Source organism: Fringilla coelebs (genome assembly GCF_963513975.1).
Source record: "Fringilla coelebs genome assembly, chromosome: 28".
NCBI classification, from domain to species: domain Eukaryota; kingdom Metazoa; phylum Chordata; class Aves; order Passeriformes; family Fringillidae; genus Fringilla; species Fringilla coelebs.
In genome coordinates this window covers 5,471,962-5,494,593 of record NC_140054.1, presented here as the reverse complement: position 1 = coordinate 5,494,593, position 22,632 = coordinate 5,471,962, and the positions used below count along the sequence as shown (strand labels likewise).

Sequence of the window (22,632 nt, the reverse complement as noted above, 5' to 3'; positions counted from 1 at the left end):
CGCCGGGAAGGAGCCGCAGCCGAGGGGATATCGGCGGCGGCAGCTGCCGTGGAGGCATCGCCACGACGTCCCCGAATTCACCGGGGGGTTCGGGACGGGCACAAAACCTCAGTGACCCCCCCGCGATGGGTGACAGCCAGCAGCGTCCCCTGCCAGCAGCGGCCGGAGGTGCCAAGCGCAGCCGGGACACGGAGGCAGCGCTTCCAGGGGCTCCCGGGGCACTCGGGCTGGAGCCAGCCGCGTCTGCCCGCAGGAAACTCTGCCCAGCAAGGGGCTGAAAGCAACGGGGACAAAATTTGGCCTTCTGGGGGTTGAGGAGCACAAGCACATCCCCATCACCCTCCCTGGATGCTCTGAATAACGTAAGGACACCCCACCGCGAGGAAACGCCCCAAAAGATGCTCTGACACCAGAGGTTTGTGTACTCCCCCACCCTTCCCGTGGCTGGGTGTCCTGCCTGCCCTCAGCAGGGCAGACTGTGCAGCCCAGCCCCGTTTACTAACGGTTTGCACCGTGGTGTTGGCTGTTACTCAGGGTTTCGGTTCTGTTCGGAAACGCTTCCGCTGCCGGCGGTGCCAGGAACGGCGCGGGGAAACCGAGAGCAGCCGGTGCCTGCCCGGCCCCTCCGCCCTTGTAACCACAAGCAAACGGGCTGGGGAGGCTCCCACAAAGCCTGGATTGATCTCACAGCCCCTCACTGCCAGCTCCGGAGGGAGAAAGTGGCTCTTGGAGGGAGGCTGTATGGAATTAAAGGCTCATTTTTCACTGTTTCTCTCTCCCCGGGCTCAGACAAGAGGGGGTTGTTCTGCCGGGGCTCGGGGAGTTGTTCAGGTGAGGGTGGCACAGAGCAGAGCTGCAGAGCATCAGCCTGGCTCAGGATTTACTGGTGGGAGAGCCGGGAATCCCAGCTCAGGATTTACTGACCAGCAGATGCAGCATCAGATGCCATCCCACAACTCCTGCTCCACATTGGGGAAACCCCACCAGGTCCAGGGTTTCATCCAGGTGCAAACAGAAATTTACATGATATTTACAGCCCTGAGCAGGTCCCCAAACCCCAGCTAGTCAGGCACACAAAGAAAACCATATCAAAACCTGACAGACCCAAACACTGCCTGAAACATCCCAAAACCTGGCACAGTTTGCCCAGAGCAGCTGTGGCTGCCCCTGGATCCTTGGAAGTGTCCAAGGCCAGGTTGGACAGGGCTTGGAGCACCTTTGGGATGGTGCAAGGTGTCCCTGCCCATGGCAGAGGGGATGGAATGAGATGATCTTCAAGGTCCTTTCCATCCAACCATCCCATAATCCCATGATTGCATCCTCCCCTGGGGTTCCTGCAGCCCCCACATCTTTTGGGACAACGGGATGAGTGATAAAAAATACAGAATTAACCCGGGGCTCGGCGCTGTTGCAATATATTCTCCAGAGCTCCATCCCTGCCTGGATGAAAAATATCCTGGCATAGTTTTCCTCCAACGACGTCTGCTTTCTGTTAAAGCTGCAGGAGGAACGACCCACCACGAGGCAGGCACCAGGCCACCATAAATGGGCCCGTGGTCCAGCCTGAGAGGGGCAAAGAGCCTCCTGCAAGGCAGATGGGAGCTGGTGACGTGATGGAGCTGGGATGTGGCAGAGGAAAAGGGTCCAGGAAGAGGAGCTGGTTTCCCACATCCCCTCACCCCAGCTGTAACCATGGGGGCTCAGCTGCTCTTGGGCTTCCCGGGTGTTTCCTGCACAGAGGGGATGATAAAATGCACTGAGTGCTGCCAGCTGCTCCAGCTGGAGGCTTTGGGTGAAATAAATTCTTAAAATATATATAATTGTATGTAAATACATGTTTTTATTTCTTTTTCTGCATATAATTTGATGGAATCACAGAATGCCCTGACTTGGAAAAGACCCACAAGGATCACCAAGCCCAACTTTTGAATATATTTATATAAATGTATATTTACATCGATACATCCCTCTGCTGCATCAGGACATCCTGGGGGATTCCTGTGATCCCAAATTCCTCCAGCTCAGTTTAACACCATCACCCCACTTCCCTTTCCCCACTGCAGGGAGCTGATAGGGCAGGAAGGAGGTGCCTGACCCGGGGTTTTGGGATGACTCTGCCAGACTCTGGGGACCACCCAGCCCCGGATGCAGCCACCAGCTCCCACACCCCCCCTCCCTGCCATGGAAACCACCCTGAGCACCCAAAACACAAACAGCTCATTTTTAGTTCCTTGCAAGGCAGCTTTGCCCAGAAAGGAAAGGGGTGGGGAGAGGACACATCTCCTGCCTGCACAGGAATGTGGGGAGGGGAGAGGCCCTCTGCACCTTGCAGGGCACCCCCTTGCTTCACAGGGCGCCCTGGGCAGCGCTTTGCACCACCCACAACGGTGGGACCCCAGCACTGCCCCCGACCCGGGTTTAGGGTCCCCCACGGGGCAGCAGGGGGGACTCAGATCCCCGACCCTGATGCTCCAGCCTCCCTCCTGTCTGGAGCTGAGTCATGCCGAGCTTCGGGTGTCCTGGGCCGTTCCTCCCCCCTCCATGTGCCTCCCCTGTGAGTAATGCTCAGGCGACAGAGATCAGCTCCCGGCTCAGCTCCCGGCTCCGGCATCTCCTTATATGACCGGGGAAGCTGCCGGGCAGCGTCACACGGGAGCCGGGCACAGCCCCGTGTCCTGCCACCGCTCGGGGCACGGAGGTGAAGCCACTGGGCTGCTCCTTCATCCCCTGGCCGCTGTGGCTTCGCAGGAGGCAGCAAAAGCTCCGTGAGCTCCGGCCAGGGCTCGGTGTCCCAGCCAGGTGGCACTGTGGAAACGCTGGAGGGGGCACGGCTGTGACAGAGCCAGAGCTGGCACCCGGCAGCACCGAGCCGGGGTGAGGCATGGCTCCGGGGTTCTGCCTGCACCCCGCCGTGCCCAGGTGGGTGAGGGTGCTGCCAGTGCCCCCCAGCCTAGCCCGGCAAAGCCCCCCCATTGCCTGCAGCAGGAAAAACTGGACGTGGGAGCAGCTGGGAGGGCCCTGCAGGGCTTCTCTGCCCCCAAGGGTCACCAGGGTCACCCCACCCTGCCCACCAGGCACCCCGACCCCCGCAGCAGGTAAAGGGTCTGTCCAGCAGCAGTGCTGAGCACACACAAACTCCTGACTGCAGGACAGGAGCCAGGTTTCCTGCCGTGCTTCCTCAGCAAAGCTTTTCCCCTTTCTGTTGTTTTTTTCCTCCTTTCTGGGAGCTTTAGGGGCAAATCTCAGTCAGTTATGGCAGTGGATTAAAATCGACCAGGAGGGGAAGGAGAGTCCAGGTTTTGGATCGGGGCGCCCTGGTAAATCACAGTCAGCATCACCCAGGGGCAGGTGGGTCGAGGAGTCTGTCTGGGCTTCCAGAGGGGCTGGATGGGGGCACAGGGCTGGAACAAACACAGCTCCCGACCCTCAGCCAGGGGATGGAGCACATCCCCTCCTCCAGAGCTCAGCTGAGATCATCCCCCCCTCCGCAGCATCACACCCTCCTGGCAAACCACAGCAAAGGCAGCTGCGGACAGACAGACAGACAGCCAGCTCAGCAAGGCGCATCCCTGGCTGCCGAGCGCTGCCGCACGTGCCACGGCGCCCCGTTCCGCCGGCAAGCACGGGCAGCGCCCCGCCGGGTGCGGAGCCCCGCTCCACCCTGCCCGCGGCGCCAGCAGCCTTGGGAAAGGAAAGCCAGAACAAAGATGACGTTTCTTCTGATCCGGGCTGTTAAAAAACAAGGTGGAACGAGGCAGGTCACAGCTCCCGACGCTGCCCAGCTCCTCGGCTCCAGCTCCCCATCCCCTCCCGCTGCCGTGAATCACCGGCCCCAGCGTGTGCGGGCACAGCCGGGGAGCCCTCGCCAACCGGCTCCTGGCACAGCGGGCACATTCCCCACGTTCGACATTTCCTTCTGGCTTTCATCATCCCCCGGCGGCCACATTCCTGCTGGGAGGGACAGGGAAAAGCCCGCGGGGTCCCGTGCCGGTCCCTGGGCATCGCCGCCCAACTGCAGCGAGGCAAAAATCGGGATTGTGGAAAGACATAAAGACAGCAAAGCTCTTGTGGCTCTGGAAAACCCACGTCCCGAACACAGGGGTTTGTGCAAATAGGGATTTTGGCTCTGAGTATCACTCCACTGCTCGAGGTGGGTTCATCTGGATTAAGCAGAGCAGCTCCATCCCACGCGGGGCTGGGGGCTGTTCTGCACCACTCCCCCCAGTCTGCACCGTGAGGGCAGCACAAATCAATATTTGCCTGCAAGTGTCTCACAGAGGAGCTTCCAAAGGTCAGCAAAACAAGGGGAGAGAGAAGGGGCTGGGAGGAAACCTTGGAACCCCCCCAGGCACCATCAGTGGTAAAATCAGAGCGACAGGAAGCTCCAGTGATAAGAATGGAGATGTTCCCTTTTCCAGCAGACGTCTGGGCACCAAAATTAGAATAATATCTTCTAAAAAAGACAAGACTTCCCTTCCCACAGCAGGGCTGGCAGTGCTGCATGGGGGGGACGTGGGAAAGCACCCCAGGACCCCCTTGCTGTGGGATACAAACATGGAGAGCAGGGATAAGAAGGTTCGAGGCAAGGCTGGAAGCAAACATCATTCCTGTGGCTTTCATCCTGCAAAGGCAAACAGCTGAGCTGGAGGGCCACCTGCTCATGACTTAATCATTCCCCAGCAGCATGAACTCCTGCTGCCAGGCTGGAGGGCAAATCCCGCAGCACACCAGCAGTTATGGGGTCTACAGGAATGTGACATCCCAACGGGGGCCATCCAAAGGGACCAACTCCAGTGAGATGGACAGAGCCAACAGGAGAACCCAGGGCCTCAAGAACCTCCAAAATAACTCAGCAGGAGACCGTTCCCTACACAGCAGGATCAGGAAGAGGCTCCCACATTTCCCGCAGGAAGAGCAGTTGGCATTCCCAAGGCATCACCCTCCTTTCCTTGGTGGGGCTCACTTTTTGGTGCCGCAGATTGAGCACCTTTCCAGAGCCAGAAGCACTTCCAGCCCCAGCAGGGCGCCCACCCCTCCATGCATCCCCCAGAGTGCCCCAGCTCCCCATGCCCAGCACGCAGACCCAGCCTGGACACATCTCATTCCCAACTCTCCCCAGCGCTGCCCGGCCTTTGGAACTCTCCCTGCAGCCCGGGAGCCAGCGTCAGGCTGGAGGGGGGGGTGATCTCACCGCTGCCTTCCCAGCATGACAAACCTCCCTCCCCAAGGCTGCTGGGATCCTGCTGACGCAGCAGCTCAGGCATTATTTCATCGCTTCCCACTTCTCGGAAGCCTCCCGTGGCTTGTCACCCCTCCGAGGACGCTGGCAGCTCCCGCTCGTTGAGTGATGCCACGGAATTCACGGAAAGCACCGAACCCCGAGGAGCTGGCACCGACTTGGTGGCATCGTCCTGCACGGGGAGGGCAGGAGGGAACAGGGACAGGCTTTGACAGATCAAAGCTGCACAGAGAGCTCGGAGCCATCCTGGATGCACTTGGAAGCGCTGGGTGAGAGGGAAGAGGTGAGGCTGGGGATGCACAGCGAAAGGAACAGCAAAGGCTCCTCGGGAGGGAGCAGCACCAGCCCTGGGCAGAGGAAGGCTTGCTCGCACACCCACGTGCAAGAGGACACACACGTCTGCACGCCTTCCCAGGGGCCTGTGCTGACACGAGAGGTGGCTTCTTTCCCAGGCCGGGGGAGGAGGAGGAAGGCGATGCCATCTCCGGGTCCCTCCCTGCCCCTCCGGCCACGGGGACACCTCCACAGAGCCGCCGTCTCCTCTCCGCGCTGGGTAAACACCCGCTCCGGAATTCCCAGCACACCTCGGCAGCGGGGGGAGAGAGCCACGAAACAACAAATCACCCAAAAAACCCCCCCACCAGGAGATTTGATAGAAACCCCAGCAGAGGGGACAGGCACAAGAAAGCAACCCAAATCCCAAATCCTGCACCCGCTGCCTGCACAGGAGCCGAGCAGCAGGAATGCCCTGAACGCTGGAAAAATCCCCCAAATCAGGTCTCAGACCCCAGCCCCTCTGGGAGGAGGCAGACCCCGCTGTGCTGTGGCTGCTCAGGGTCCAGGGCTGCTCGGGGGAGCTGGATCAGAGTGGAAGCACTGGGATCATCCCCGGCAGCTCAAGTCCACGCTTTGCACTTCCCACAGCAGCGGCTTAGGAGGCAGGAAAGCCGGGGGGCGGAGGGATGGCCGGCATCAAAACTCCTTTTCTGCCAGCTAACAAAAGAGCCGGTGTCTCCACAGAGAGGCTCGTTATTCCAACGCCAAGCAGAGGCTGCCTGGCAGCGGGGGAATAGGCAAATGTTGGGCTAGTGGGAACTGGCTGGGCTTTGTTTGGGGGCTGCTGTGTTTGCACAGGCCCCACACAATGGGGGTGTCGGGGCCAGGGGGGTCAGGGCAGGGCAGGGTATGGCCAGGCCTTGTCCTGCTGCCCACAAATAAAGCTCAGAGGTCACTGCCCGAGGTGGAGTTGTGGGTCCCCCCGTTTTTTCTGCCTGCAGCTCCCCAGGTGAGCCCCAAAAGGCAGCTCAGGGTTTCGCCAGCATCGCCAGGCTGCCAAGGACGGCGGTGGTGGAGCCGGAGATGTGCAAGGCCTCCTCTGAGAAATGGAGGTCAAAGAGAAGGAAGCAGGCGATTCCCTCCTCTTCCTCTGCAGATGGAGGGCAGGCAGCAACCTTGAGCCCTGATCTCATTAGATGTCCCAAACTAAGCAGTGTGAAACCTGATTAGCGCCGGGCGGGAGGCGGGAGAAGGAGCGGCGGCTTGTTCTGCCAGCCAGCCCCAGCACCCCGCCTTGGAGAGGGGCGTCTGAGGAGCACAGCACCCACAACTGTCTCCCCACAGCACCCAGGACCTGCTCCTGGTCCTTCCAAGCTCGATCACACCCCAGGTCATGGCTGTGCTGTGCCCTGGAGTGAAGCTTCATCCCAGCTGCTCCTGCCAGCTCCCGGCCAGTTGGCCTTGGCGTGCAGCAGCACAGAGAAATGTAGGATTAAAAAAAAAGGGGGAGGCAGGAGCCCAAAACTTCTGTTCCCTAGAGACCTGCTCTCCTGCAGAGAAACTTAATCCCTGTTAAAAAGCAAATGAAATAATCCAGTTGCTAACACCGCTCTGGCCGCTCCGTTCAAGCCCCAGATCCGCCGGACCCCTCCAGCCTGGCCCAAGCCCAGCAGATTCCCTCAGCAGGGCTGAGCCGGACCTCTCTGGGGCTAAAACCATCCCTGGCACCACACAGCTGTGGTGGGAAAGCTGTAAATCAGCAGAGATCCTCAGTTAGGGCACAGCCTGTGAGTGTCCCTGCCTGGCAGGGCTGCTGTGCTGGAAAAGCGTCCCTCACCCCTTCCCAGGAGACACCAGCCCCATCCTCCTCATACACAGGGCTGGCAGAGCCAAAACTCACCAGGGCCTCCACCCAGGGAAGATGTTGGCCCTGGATCTCTTATCACACCCGGCCACCTTGGGTGTGCTCCTCGGGGAAGCCACCACACGACGGGACGAAAGCAAACAGTGACAAGGGGACGAGCTGTGGCACCACTCCAGCACCGTGGCACACAGCAGGGCAGGATGCTGCTCCTGCCTCCTGCTCTGACCCCACACATCCCTCAGGCAGCACCTGAGACCCAAATCCCTCCTTTTTAACAGCAGAAACTCAGCAGAGCTGCAAAATTCTTCACTGCGGGCACATGTGCCGCCGTGAGGTGACAGGAACAAGCATGGACCTACTCCTTGGTCACGGGGGAAAATCTGAGCCTGGTTCCCCTGGGGAAAGCACGTGGCAGCTCCAAGGTCAGATGGAGCCAGATTAGCTGGCAATGCACGGACAGGGCCAAGGAGATGCCAGGTTTGAGCCGGCTACCAAGTAAACAACAAAACTCCTCAGAAAGCGAAAGCAGCCGGCCTCGTGCTCGCCGGTAAAATTAACCCAGCAATAAATTTGTAATCTAATGGGTTTCCTCAGCCCAGCCCAAAGGATCTGGTCATCTCGGGGCCGTGACTGATGCTGCCCCAGGAAACTCAAGATGGAAACTGTGTGGAAAGTCTGGGTGACCCCACGGCCACCGGGGCAGGGTCCCCCCCGGAGCAGCATCCTTTGTCCCCGGCATGGAGACAGGGATCTGGCAGGGCCCCCCAGCCCCGGCCCAGCTGGGCGGGCTGGGGGCACTGGGATGCTCTCCAAGCCCCTTGGAGGGCTGACAGGGATGGATGCTGGCACGGAGCCGGGGGTCAGGGGCCTGGACTTACAGGCACGAGCATTTACATATGAAACACTCGCAGCTCCAATATCCGCTGCTGCCTCCACCTCCCCGGGGAGATGAATAGAGATGAGGGGGGAGAAGGGAAAAGAAACCTCTCCAGCAATAAAACCTTGTTTTCCTCCAGCTCTGGCCGGCCCTGTAGCTCAAGGGCAGGCTGGGCTGGCTGTTCTCAGTGCTGGGAGCACACTTAGATCCGTGGCAATGCCAAACAGTGACAGCAGGATGCACGGCACAGCATCCCCACGCCAGTGAGCGCCACAGAGCCAAACATTCCCTGTGGGTACCCCTTTTGTGCTTGGATGCATTGGGAAGCCCCCCAGCAGCGTGAAAGGGTTCAAACTGTGCTGGTTCAAGCAGTGTTTGGCCTCCTCCAAGCAGAGGATCCCAGACTGGTTTGGTTGGAAGGGACCTTAAAGGCCATTTCAGCCCCACGGGCAGGAACACCTTCCACCAGACCAGGTTGGACACTTCCAGCCTCCACCCCACTGAACTAAAACCACAAAGGGCTGCGGTAAACACAGCTGGTGACAGACAAAGTCGTCATCACTGGGTCTAGAGGCAGCAAAACAGACCAAAACCCACAGACTGAGCTTCTCGGGGACGTGCCACCCACGTTTCCATGTCCTTGTTCCGGGCTCGGGGAAACGGAAAGTGCCACGAGCTCTGGGATGTGGGAGCCAGTGCAGGAGCCAAGGCTCCCAGCAGGGCTCTGGGCAGCACCTGGAGAGGGGAAGGCTGCCAGCTCAGCTCCTGCAAGCAGTCACCTTGTAAACACGATGAATAATGTCATCTTGGCTCCCTGCACCTCGCTCTCGCGGGCACGACGGGAATTCAACGAGCTGCAGCTGGAGACGGGGCTGGAAATCTCCGTGGGAGAGCTTCAGCAGCAGCCCCAAAACACAGAGTGGGGCTCAGTGGCACCCAAACCCCACACCCAAAGCCAGCACCCATCCCTGCTCTGGCTGCCAGAGGGCTGGAGATGGAGGGGACAGCAGCGGCCACCACCCCCGGCACACCCAGCCGGCACACGGCCACTCAGGGCTCCTCTTACATTGATCCCCAGTGCCAGCTGCAGCGAGGCTCAGGAAAAATGTATGATGGACACCAGGGCAGCGTAAGAAAGTGAATTATATTCCTCCCAGACTCGATAACTCAGGGCAGCTGTCAGCACAGAGCTGTGGGATTAACCCTTCGCAGCGGCGGCGGCGGCACAGGAGGGTGGGGACGCTGCCGGCCCGCTGGTGACAACTCCCTTGGCTCCCTGCTAAATTAAACATGGAATTGATTCACCTTTGTTATACAATGGGATCAGCTGGTAAAGCCCAGCCGAGGCCTCGCTGTAAAAAGGGGCAAGTCAATGACAGCATTGTTGGATGACAGGCGATGGCATTCCAGGTGCCTGCTGCTCTCCTCTCCTCTCCTCCTAGCAGAACTCCTGCAGCAGGGTGAGGCTGGCTGGGAATTCCAGAGGGAAAAAAGCTCCTCTGACAGCAGGGAGGATAAAAAATAGAGAAAGAAAGGGGAGAAAAAGCATTCTCAGAGCTCCAGGTAAGGCGAGCTGCTCCCCTGCAGCCCGGGCTCGCTGCTGGTGACCGTGGGACAACGGCTGCGTGCCTCCAGCCACCTGCCAGGGGCCAGCCCAGCACGATCGGGTGTCCCAGCTGGCTCTCCAGGGACAGCCTGAGAGCCAGGAGAGGGCAGAGCACTGGGAAAAGAGCTTTAGAAAGCAGAAAAGTGGGAAAACAGCAATCTGCACCCGGGTGCCACCATCTACCTGCAGCCACACGGTGCAAACACGCTCAGCAGAGCAGGGTCAGCCCCCAGCCCGTGGGAACAGCAGCCTGCTCTCCCCTGGAGCAGCAATTTGAGCTCAATTCCTTCCCCAGTTCTTTGCCAAGCAGCTTCCTCAGGCTCCCTGAGCTGCTCGCAGGGCTGCTGCCCCAGAGCTCCTTTGTGCCCAGCTCCAAAGGCAAGGAGAGACAAAAGAGGGAAGTGAAGGAGCCCTGGGAGCAGCTCCCCTCCCTCCCTCCCTCCCTCCCCAGCAGCTCCTCCTGGCCCTGCCGGGTCCGCCTCGATCAGGGATCGATGACAGATGGTGGCACCCATCTGCTCAGCCTCTGCCTGCCCTGGGTCACAAATACCTCTCAGGGTGCCCAGTCCATCCAGGAACTTCTTGTACTTCTCCAAGTTCATCTTGCAGCCCAACACAGCCCGCTGCTCAGCTGGGTGGCATCGGGGCACCCCGCAGCTCCAGCCGCTGTCCCCGGCTCAGCATTCCTGCCGGACTCCTCTCGGTCGCCCTTTGACCACTGGCAGTGTTTCCTTATTTGATGAAAGCCTCCCGGGGCTGAGGCCACCCCCCTTTTTGCAAATGAGCCCAGCAACTGCCCTGCACCACCAGGGCCCCCCGGCATCCCCTTCCCAGCAGAGCTTTCAGAGATTGGATGTCCTGGGGATATTTCCAGCAAGGAGCGTGGTCGAGGGAAAAAAACACCAATGGGATTCAAGGCAGGCAGGGAAGATGGGCTCCAATCCTTGTGGGAAAAGCCACCCTGGTGACTGACACCAGTCTGGGAGAAGCCACCAGAAAAGAGCCATAAAATGTTGGGAAGATGGGCCAGGTGAGAAGCAGGAGCAGATGGGGAGCAGATCCCTCCTGTCTCTGCCCCCCGCCACATGTTCACCTCGCCCCGGCTGCAAGGGGCTTACAAAGCTGAAAAGGAGATTTACTGGTTTTAAAGGAATTTTTTGGCAGCAGGAACCAGCCCAGAGCGATCCAAGGGGGATGGATCCAAGTGCCTGACCTGCTCATTGCTGCCCTTCAGCAGGACTGGTGTCCACCAGGCACGGACCAGGACTTCTGTTAAATCAAATAATAAAGACAATAATGACAATGATAATTATGATAATATAATCATCAGCAGCAGTGTTGAAACGTGCTGTCATGGAGGTGGATCCTGCTCTCCCCATTCCCTCTCTGGAAAGATCCCAGCAGATTGAGCAAGACCCACCACACGGTGCAGGATCATCCTGCCTGGGCTCCCACACAGCATTTTGAGAGGAAGGGGAGAGAAACAGAGCAAGGATGTGCTGCAGGAGCAAATGTCCCCCCAAAAACCAGGGGGAAGCTCCCTGAAACTCAGGGCAGTGAGGAGATTCCCCTCACCCAGGGCACACGAATGCCTGGCTCTCTCACCATGTGTTGAGATGCATCCCACAGTAAATTGTCCATAAAAATATTAACAAAAACAAAACACTCGTGGAAACAACCCTGTGTCCACCTCCTCCACAGCTCCAGGACACACAGCCACTTCTCCAGGGACGGACACACGCCGGGGGTATCACTTTGCACGGTGAGCAGAGCAAACCCAGCAGGCCAGCTGCTGCTGGTACCCCTGACAGCTGGGAACCAGGGAGCCAAAAATCCCTCTGGGAGCTCCCAGTTGGAAAGGGGAGCAGTGCTGAGGTGCCTCCTCCACACTCTGGTTAGCCCAGCACCCTCTGCACCCCTGGGGATGGAGGTGACATCTCAGCTCCCAGCAAGGAGCTGATCCAGGACCTCATCCAGGGAGAAGCCATGTGAAATCCAGAAGGGGCTCCTGGATTTAGGAGCTGGAGGTTCCTGGTGCCCTCTGCATCCCTGGCACCACAGGGCCATTCCCAGCCATCCCCCCTCGCCCGTCAGCAGCAGAATAAAAGTTGTTGGGAGAAGCCAAGTTGTCACCACTAAAAATAGCACAATGGAATTTTCCTCTAAAGGAAGAGAAAAAAAAAAAAATAATCCTGATCCTTGCTGACAAAGGGGCTGTGAGAAGGAAGGGTTGGAACAGCACCATGGAGGGGACATGAGGGGACATCAGGTCCTTCCTCTCCAACACTCCCAAGCTGAGAGCTGAGCCCATCATGGGGGGACAGTGAGATCCAACCTTATCCATCTCCATCCTCTCCTTCCTGGCAAAGGGAGGGACCAGGACAGCCCCTGGACAAGGCAAGCTGCTCCAAAACGCCAGCAGCAGGAGGGAGGTGGGGGGAACTCACCCCAGAACCCACTGAGCCCCCCCAAAGCCCTGAGAGAAGGACACGAGGGGGTTAATGGGAAGCGGGTCTGACACCAGCAGATCCCATCCCCAAGCATCCCAGCTCAGGGAACGCCAGGAATTCCTGCAGGAGGGAGGATCGCTCCAGCTGGCTCCGGCAGCGCTCTCAGACCGGGGGGGAGAGGCAGGGGAGCCCCCAGCTCCCGAAACACCCAGGAATCCCAGATCTCCCAGCACAGCAACTGCCCTCCCAGCAGGAACGAGCGGCATCCCGAGCAGCCGGCCAGGATGGAGCATCCCCGGCCGGAGGCGCCTGCCCTGACACCTCCTGTGCCACCCCTGGCTGTCCCCAGAGCTGCCACCCCGGAGCTGGGGGGATGCTGGACACCCCAGCAGCCCCAGGAGTGGGGATGGGGCTGTTCAAGGCGTGCCAAGGGTGTTGCCAGAGCCAGGGAATGGATCCCGGACACGTCTGGGGTGGATTTATTTAGGGACAGCCTTAAGGCTCGCCCTGGTGAGCCCCCAGTGGGGTCACAGGGACAGCCAGGGCCACACCAGCTGTCCCCAGCATCACTGTGGCAACTGAACACGCCTGAAGCACAGGGGTGGGGCACGGGGGGGCACTAATTAACACTCATTAGCGGGACCACCAGGCTGGGAAGACCTCCCGACCCCACACTGCATGGAAAGGAGTCGCTCCCACAGGATTTACCAGGAGCAAAACTGCCCAAGGTCAGCTGGAATCTCCCAGCCAAGGGAGCCCGTGTATACAGTTTCCTGCAGGGAAAAAAAAGCTGCTGCCAAAAGCATTTCTGTAGGGTCACAACAGACCCAACTAAAGATTAATAAAACCAAGATGAGTCCCAGCCTGACAGGACACAAAAATCCCACCGGGATCAAGGCACAGTTTCATGGCTGTGCAGGAGTGAGGTGGATGGCTGGGGGGAGCAAGGGCAGAGCAAGAGATTTGGAGAAGGAGCTGCTTTCAATCCCACGCCAGGATTACACCCCCAGCCTGGGCAGGGGTCCCAGCAGAGCTTGAGGAAGGGGAAGAGGCTCCCAGCAGAGCTCAAGGTGGGCAAAACAGAAGCTGGGAGAGAACACAGCCCACGCAGGTGCTGCAGATGTGCAAAACACAGCACTCATCACCTGTGGGAGGCTGAAAAGCTTCCCCAGCATCATTAAAAAAAAAACGCTCATCTGAGCAGAGAGGGCAGGCCGGGCACGCTGGGACTCAGCGGAGGGAAACAGGGCTCAACAGGAAATGAAAAATGGAAATGCAGCCTTGTCACGCACAGGAAAACAACAAAATAAACACAATTGTGGCCTCCCAGCTCCTGGAGCTCGCTGGCTCAGAGCGCTGATAAACAGTGGGTGACAAAGGGACACTCCGGGCACGGCTGCAGGGACCAGCACGGGCTCTGCAGCCAGACCTGTCCCACCTCTGCTGGCAGCCAGAGCCAGGCTCTGCTCCGAGGGGCCACGGGGGGCTGCAGCCCGTCCTGCCAGGATCAGCATCCTCCTTCTCACCCAGAATCTCCCAAACCATCTCGCCCAACAGCCCCCCTCCCACCTCCCCCCCTCTTCCAGGAATCCCTGGGCTTATCTCACCCAGGGGCAGGACACACCGATCACATCCCAGCACTCATTCCACCCTCTCCACGGCCAAACACACACCGAATCTGATCCCTCGGCCTCCTGCCCCACCAAACATCCCTGCGGGAAGCTGAGGCCGGAGGATCCCCCTCCCCGGCCCCCCAGCCGGGTGAGATCCATCCAGACACACAAAACCCCACGACAAAAGCTTGGAAGTGAAACTTCCCAGCTCGTTAACGCCAGCATCCCCCGCGCAGGGAATTTCCTTGGCAGTTTCCCTCTCCAAGCTGGAAGCTGTTTGAACACCCCCAGACCCCCCAGCCAGGGCAGTGCTGAGAGATTAAATCTGGAGTTTCCCGGGGGAAAGAGCGTCTGGAAGGAAAGGCAGCTCTCAAGGACAGCATCCAGCAGGGATGAGGGGTGTGCTGGGCAGATCAGCTCCCTGCCTCCACCTCCCAGCACCGGCTCTGCTGGTTCCCACCCCACGGGCCGGGACGGGATGGGATGGGAAAGGTGTGAGCAATCAGGGCTGCGGTTTGCTGCTCCTGCCCATGGACCTGCGAGGGCTCACCCACTGCCGGGGGGCACAGCACGGGTGACCAGCCCCAGCGATCAGCGGCGTGTCCCCGCTGCCGGCCCCATCCCAGGTGTGCCGGCACCGCTGCACCGCCTCTCCCCAGGGCGGCGATTGCCTCACCTGCCTGCAACACCCGCCTGGCGTTGCTAAGATCCGGCCACAGCACGGCAGAGGATCGGGAAGGGCTGGATTATTGCAGCTCAAGGAGTGAGTGGGGTCCCTTCCAGGGCTTCCCCGCGCTGCTTCCCAGCTGCTCTGAGCATCCTCCTGCCACCCCACGGCTGTCCCGGCCCTCCTGCTGCAGCCGGCAGAGAAACACTGCCCCGTGCAGGAACCGGCCACATGGTCCAGGCAGGGCTCAGAGCCCCTCTGTGCAGGAGGATGGAGCTGGATCCAGAGATCCCAGCATGGACCAGCTCCTTCACGCCCACCCCGAGCTCCAGTACAGCCTCTCCCTGCAGGAAGACAGGAGGAACTGGAACCTACAGCACCCTGCTGCTCCCACGGCCTGCATTTATCCATTTCAGACCCATAAAAAAGGCACTTATCACCCGGGTATTCAAACAACGGTGTTAAGACACTTTAAATTTAAATAAAACCTCTTGTTTTACTTCCCTCTGGGAGGTTCCTTGCCACTGGCATCAGCCACAGTATGTCCAGAGCAGTCTAAACTTAGCTGACACAGGCGAGACCAGCCTGGAAAGGAGGTTGGCTCAGACCCAGCAGACGGAGGTCAAAGACTCTGGTCTCGCCCCGGAGCATGAGCCGGGAAGGAAAAGGCTCCACGGGAATGCAGAGCCGAGCAGAGCAGGCAGAGAACGGCCCCAGCCCCTTCCAGAGGCTGCCGAGAGGAGATCAAAGCCTTCCGGCACAGCCCCGCTCGCATCCCGGTGCCGCCGAGGTACCGAGGCCACCTCGCTGCCACCCCCCGCCCTCCCAGGGGATCTTCTCACGCACGTGGGGAGGAGGAGAAGCAGCCAAGAGCTGCAGGAGCTCTGAGAGCAGCTCAGCCACGGTTCTGGGTCATCAGCAGGGCACCAGGACAACGCCGGCCGCGGCTTCCGCCGGTGCTGGGGATGCTGGCGGGGTGGGGGAGGCACACACTGCCTCTCTGCCAGACAGTGCCAGCCCGGGGGGCACTGCTGGGCCTTGGCGTGGGGATGGCTCCGTGCAGAGAGCCACCCGGGCCAGGTGGGGTGGATCCTGTCACCTGCAGCACCACCAGCCCCATTTTCCTGCTGGCCAAAACAAGCTGAGCAAAACAGCTCCTTGTACCCAGTGCTGGGGCTCCAGCTCGGACACCCAGGGCTGCCCCACCTCCCTGGCCCCCCTTTTGCCTCTGGTCCCCTTCCCCCGTGCCAGAGAAGCCAATGACTCCCATACAAACGCCCCCAAAATCAGGGTTATTCACCCAATGATGGAAAACCCCCTGGCCTCCAGCCCAGCTTCCCCCAACACTTCTCCAGCCAGGGACTCTCCACTCCAAAAGTGGAACTTGGCCACCCCTGCTCCTGAGGGATGAAGAGGAAGAAGGGCTTCCTCTCCCCCAGTGAGGAGTCACCACCACGCCACCAGCCCCAGCAGTGATCTCAGAGGCCACAGAGGCCTCGTGCAGCTCACCCAGCACCAGCCAGGAGAGAGGTTTATTCCCGTGGGATGCATCTCCCAGCAATCCCCTGCATCAGGAGGCAGCAGCACGCTGGGAGAGCTGCTTGGCTCAAGGAACAAGGCACTTCTGAGTCCCCAGACACCTCCAGGTGCGTTTGTTGTGGCACAACACCAGCCACAAGTGGGAAGAAACAAGGTTCCTCAGAGATGGGCATGGCCAAGAATGCCACCCACCACAGGAAGGCTCCAGTCCCAACTGGAATGAATCCTGGTCGATCTATACAAGGGTCCTCCACCTCTCCTGCCCACCCCAGGGCCTCCTCCAGTCCTTGAGGGGTTGTTCCCTCCCTAACTGGAGGCAGTGTACTCAACCAAGGTGACAAACCACCCTGTGCTGTCCCAGTCCAAACAAGCCAGGCCACGTGCCGGGCACCACGGAGCAGGCAGAGACAGCGCCGGGAGCGGGCAAAAGCTTTTGAGGTGCCACAGCTCCAGGTTTTCTACCCCCAGTCCCCAAAAAACCCCAGTTAATTATGAGAAAGAAAGGATTTCACCAGGATTGATTAGTTAATGTTTACAGCAGGGGAAGCATGACCTGTGTCCTGAGCTTGGCAGAGCCGCCGGCACCCTTGAGCTGCCGGGAGCTGCTCAGCACGGGGCTGTGATTTCCACGTGCTGGCTCCTGATCTTCCAAGCGAGGGTCAGCACCCCCAAAACACGACAGGAGGCTGCCACGGGAATGGAGAGTGGCCTCAGCTGCTGGGCCTCGCTCAGGATGGCAGAGAGGCATCCAAAAACCTCAACCATCGGCGTCACCCCCCGCGCCGACACCGTCATTCCCACCGGGATCCGCGGCAGCAGGTCCCGGCATGCGCCACGGCGCCGTGATCCAGGGATGAGGCAAGAGGGGCTGGAATCCCTGCAGGGAACTGGCCTGCTGGCACCCAGCTGGGCCACACAGGTGAAGGTGGTGGCACTGGGGATCTCCCAGCTGCAGGTTCTCTCCAGACGGGACAACCCGAGAGCAACGAAGCGCTGAGACGTCACCGGAGTCACCACCCCCAAAATGCCCACTTTTAGCCCCATCCTCTGGTTGCAGCCACCCCCTCAGGAGCAGGGCACAGCAGGTGGGTGTCCCCCGCAGTGCTGATGGAAATGTCCTCCCCCAGGCAGGCCCGGGATCGGGAGCATCCCGCGAGCCCCGGCGCCGCAGCGCTGCGGCACAGCTCCCGCACCCCGCTGCCGAGGGTGGGTGTTCTTAGAAAGAAAGGAATCACGGGGATCTGCCAGCTGCTTCGCTCCTGCTCACCAGGGAAATTCAGGACTCACAGCCTGCTCTGGGACCCTTCCCGTGCTGCTGCTCTCCTTCCCTCCAGACCTGTCCCGGCTCGCTCGACAGCAGAGGCCTCGCTGCTCAAATTGGGATTTTTTAGGGTATTCAGCGGTGCTGGCTGAGAGAAATGCATTTGCAATCCTGGCTCTGGCAGCGCCAAGTGTCCTCCTTGCCCTCCTTGCTGCCAGTGCCAGGTCCTGGAGGTGGCAGGTCTGGGATGGCCACCACAAGCACGCCACAGGTCTCCCCGCTCAGCAGTCACATTTCAGTGAAAACTCTGTTTTTGCAGGATTAAGAGGGGGAGGGGATGAGCCAGTGGAAAACTTGTTCTGGACAGGAAAAACCAAACGGTTTGCAGGAGCTGCAGTGGGGAATAACAGGGAAGAGACAACATATCCACCAACTCAAACCCAAACAACCCAAACTGGGGCTCCCATTCAGCCCTTGCAGCGCTGGTGGGATGCCCCAGGAGGGGTGGGAGGTGGGAAAGGGTCAAAAGCAGAGAAAAGCTTTTATGGAGTACAAACACTCATTTCCCCTACACCACAAACAAGCTCTGACAACACCCAGCAGGGTATTTCCAAGTTATCCAGCTTTCTACCATATCCCAGTGCAAAAAATCAGGAATTCCCTTGAAAACTCCTTCCCAAAAGAACCCAGCTGCTCATGGAAGTCACCAACAGCCAGAGTAGGGAGTGGGCAAGGGGTGCCCAGGTGCCAAGGGTGCTCCAGCTGCACCAAGGGCATGACAGGCCCTGGAATTTCCATTTTTTTTCTGGAACAAAGCAAACCTGATGCAAACAGCAGCTCCTTCCACGCCAGCGTCTCCACGCTGAACCCAACGACATCAAAGCATCTTTTGATTAATAAAAAAGTTTGTCAAGTACTCGGACGAGCCCGAGTCCTCACGTTTCCAGAGCCTCTCCAAGGCACCTGAGGAGGTTTTTATTCCCTGCTGCCTGCAGAGGCTGCGTGCCTCTCCCACCTCTGGGATGTTTGAGTGGCACCCCCCGAGTCAGGGAGCCAGGGAATCCATTATTCCCCTTTTCCGCAGGAAAAAAGAGGAAAAGGAAACAGGCACTGCGAGCGCCTGGCCCCTCTCAGCCCGGCCATCCGCATTTTAAAGAGACTTGGCTGCTAAACTCATAAAACGGAGCACTGGGAGCCCTGTGGGGCTGGAATCTGGGCTCCAGGACAAGCCGAGCGCTGCAGCGGAGAGGAGGAGGAGGAAAAAAAAAAAAAATAATAATAACAAGCTGAAGAATGGGAACGCACACACAGCTGCCGGGGACGAGCCGCTGACATCAAAACTGCACACTCACTGCCGGTACCGACACCGGCAGCACCTGGGCCCCTCATCCCCCTCCGAGAGGGACCCCGGCCGCGGCGGGGGCGGTGGGGACACCGAGGGGTCCCCGCGTCCCGGGTGGCACCGCGGGTGAGCGCGCAGCGATGAGGGATGCCGCGCTGCTCGGGGTGCCCCGCAGGGATGCTGAAAGGGACAGGGGGACCCCAAAACTCCGCGCAAGGCACCCAGGGGAGGTGGGGCGCTCACGCGGGGCTGCCGAGCGCCCCCGGACACCCCGCGCTGGCGACAGCAGCGCCGCTCATCCCGCGGGCACCCCACGCAGGGATGCTGAGCCCGCGGGCGGCCCACGCAGGAGCCGCGGCACCCGGAGCCCCACGCAGGGATGGAGCTCCCGCACACAGCCCACGCGGGAGCGCGGGACACCCCACGCAGGCGACACCTGGGACGCTCAGACGCTGTCCCCACGCTGGGGACACCCGCACCGGGGCACCCCACGCGGGGACACCGCGCTACCCGAGGATGCTGCCCCAGAGCATCTAGCCCGGAAAACCGAGAAAACACCGGGAAAACACCGGGAAAACACCGGGAAAACACCGGGAAGGCTCCGGGACGGCGCCGGTTGAGCCCCGCGGGGCGGCCCCGGCGCGCTCCAGGCCCGGCGGCGGGGCCCGGCGGGCTCGGTACCTTTGTATCGCTCCAGCACGTCCTCGTAGGCCTGCACGAACTCCTTCTCCTGGCTGCGGTTGGCCGGGAGCAGCCCCGGCACGTACCCGGCCATGGCGGCCTTTGTGCCCGCGCTGGGCGCAGCTGCCGGCGGCGCGGCCAGGGCCCGTCTGTGCCGGGGCCGCTTCCGCCGCGCCGCGCCCGGCACCGGCCCGCCCCGGGGAGCCGCCCCTCGCCACCGGGACCCGCCCCGGGACCCGCCCCTCGCCACCGGGACCCGCCCCGGGGAGCCGCCCCGAGACCCGCCCCGGGATCCGCCCCGGGATCCGCCCCGGGATCCGCCCCGGGACCCGCCCCGGGACCCGCCCCGGGACCCGCCCACCGACCGGGACACGCCCCTGGACCCGCTTATGGCCCCCGGGACACTCCCCACACCGGCCCGGTAACCGCCCATGGACGGGGACACGGCCACGCGTGGGGACACTGCCACGCGTGGGGACACGCCCCTGGACACGCCCCAGAGTCCGAAATTATCGTGGCCACGCCCGTGACCACGCCCGTCTGAACAGTCCCCGCCCACCTGGCCGTATTTGCTCCGCCCCGTTGAGGCCACACCCCTGAATAGGCACCGCCCCCTGGCGCCCGTCCCGGGCCCGCCGCGACGCCTGGCGGCCGCTCGGGACAGCACCGGGTGGGGACAACGAGGGGTGACACGGGGGTGACACCGGGGGTGACACGGGGGTGATACCCGGGATTATACTGGGGGTGACAGAGGGGTGACATCGGGGTGACATCAGGGATTATACTGGGGGTGACATAGGGGTGACATCAGGGTGACATCAGGGATTATACTGGGGGTGACACAGGGGTGACATCGGGGTGACATCGGGGATTATACTGGGGGTGACACAGGGGTGACACAGGGGTGACATCGGGGGTGACATCGGGGTGACACCAGGGATTACACTGGGGGTGACACCAGTGGAGACAATGGCTGTGATGCCAGGAACGACACCAGAGGCGTGGTGACACTGTGTGTGACACCGGGGGGGTGACACTGGGAGTGATACTGGATGTGATACCAAGAACAACACCAGGGAGTGACACGGGGGTGACATCGGGGATTATACTGGGGGTGACAGCGGGTCTGACACCAGGGGTGACACCTGGCACTGCCTGGGGGGAGTGGGGACCCCTCAGCATCACTTGGTGAGGGATGGGCAGGAAAATGGGGGCCCTGAGAATCAGCTGGGGGACTTTGGAGGGGAGGGAAAGGCCCCACCAAGGGGAGCAGAGGGGCAGAACCAAACCCCAGCGGGTTTGGGAAATGGGGGTTCAGGGCCAAACCTGCCTGGCACCCCCATACCCACAGAAACCCCACTCAGCCCCCCCCAAATCCCAACCGAGCTGATGGAGCAAAACCTCCTGTGGAAAAAGCTCTTACAGGGCACGAGGGTGGCTGTCCCCAGGCCAGGGGACACCCCAGTCCCCCCAGTGCCCACCCACACCCCGCTGAGCCCACAGGACACCCCCTCGCCATGACCCAGCCCCCCCCGACTGGGGCAAATCCCGGCCCTTTTTTGGCCATCTCAAGATGTTGCTTTTTCACCCCGATGCGCCGTTCCCATGGCAACTGGAGGGCCCGGCTGGGTAACCATGGCAACGAGAAAAGCCCCATCCCGCTCAGACAGACACCCTGTGTGTCCCCACCGTCACCCAGGGACCCCCGAGGCCCCTCAGGGTGGGGGGGCCGCACCCCGCATCCCTCCAGGAAATGAAGAGGGGCCGGGGGCAGCACCTCCATCTTCCTCCTCCTCCTCCTCCTCCCGCAGCCCCAGGCCTGGGGTGGGGTTACACAAATCACCCCCCTCATCCCAGTTTTGGAGGCATCTCCCTTTCAGCTTAGCGCCTTAATTAGGAAAAGTAATTAACGCGGCACAGAGCGCCGGTGCCCGGCTGCATCCCCGGCAGAGCCTCCGTGGGGAGGAGGGTTTCGATCGCGGCGACCTCGTGGCAGGGCCTTTGTGCCCGGCGGTGCCAGGCACGCATCCTCAGCGGAGCATCCCCCCGGGAACGGCCGGAGAATCCCCCGGGAACGGCCCCAGGGGCGCAGCTCCCCCGGCTCTGCCCGCGGAGCCGCCCCCGGCACGGCACGGAGCCCTGCAGAGGTGCCTGCGCTCGCCACATCCCTCTGACCCAAAAACGCGTTCCCAGGGAAAGGGAAATCTGTGCCGGCCAGCTGGCACTCAGCGATTCCTCCTCGGGCAGCGGGAGCGCTGCTCGAAACCTGCCCCGAGCTCCCAAGGCAGCGAGAACAAGGGGGTTTGTTCCCGTGTCCCCGGGGATGAAGCGCAGCTCCCTCCCTCAGCCAGCGCCGGCTCTGCCAGCGGCGCGGGTGACGCGCCCGGGTGACAAAGGACTCCCAGGAACCTTTTCAAAGAGCCCTTGGAAAGCCCCAGCGACGCCTCGTCCATCACCCCTGCCCGCTCACCCCTGGCATGCCGGAGTCCCCCGGCCCCTCCTGGCCCAGCAGCACCCCAGCTCGGCCCTGGCAGCACCAGATTTAGGATAAAAGAGCCCTTTTTTCCCCCAAAAGCAGCCACCCCCGCCCTCCCTCACCCTCTGCCAAGCGCCTGGAGGGAGACAGAGCAAGGCAGGGCCAAGGGTCACACTCTGACCCTCCACGTCCTGCTCCCCCCTCCCCTCCCACCGCTGCCTTCCCAGGAGATGCCAGAAAAGCAGGGAACGGCTCCAGAGCTGCCTGGAGACCTGGACCAGCGTGTCCCAGCCCCCCACTGGCCCTCCCTGGGCTCTGCCCTCCTTTCCTTGGCTCTGATGGCCAGAAGGGATGCAGAAACTGCTGAACCCCATGGACTGTGAGGAGGAAGAGCCCCCCCCAGATCTCTGTGTCCCCCCAAACCCAAGATCCCTGTGTCCCCCAAGCCCACAAAGGTGCCACTCCTGCTGTGTCATCTCTACAAGGTCCATGGTGGCACAAGGATGGGGCTCCCCAGCCCCAAATGATGCCCAGGCTCCATCCCCAGGCCCTGGTGCCCCTTCCTGGGGATCCCAAAAAGCCAAGCCCCCACTGCCCTCCCCTCAGCTCACTGAGAGGTGGCAGGTGCCCCAGGGCACATTCCTCAGGCCACCATCCCTGGTGCCAAGCCTGATTCCAGTGGGAAGAGGCCCTGGGGCAGCCAGCGCCCCGCAGACATTCCCACTGAATAATGCAAGGATC

General features: G+C 61.0%; 1 protein-coding gene across 3 annotated transcripts in view; it reads right to left on the bottom strand.

Moving 5' to 3' along the window:
- The window catches only part of MACF1 (microtubule actin crosslinking factor 1), a 131,661-nt gene extending 112,125 nt beyond the window's left edge, over nt 1-19,536 (bottom strand). For all 3 annotated transcript variants that reach the window (XM_084222735.1, XM_084222739.1, XM_084222741.1), the window contains exon 1: nt 19,416-19,536. In XM_084222735.1, coding sequence (XP_084078861.1) covers nt 19,416-19,509 — 94 coding nt within the window. In that variant the 5' untranslated portion in view covers nt 19,510-19,536. The remainder of the gene's footprint in view (nt 1-19,415) is intronic.
- Nucleotides 19,537-22,632: the final 3,096 nt, after the last annotated feature.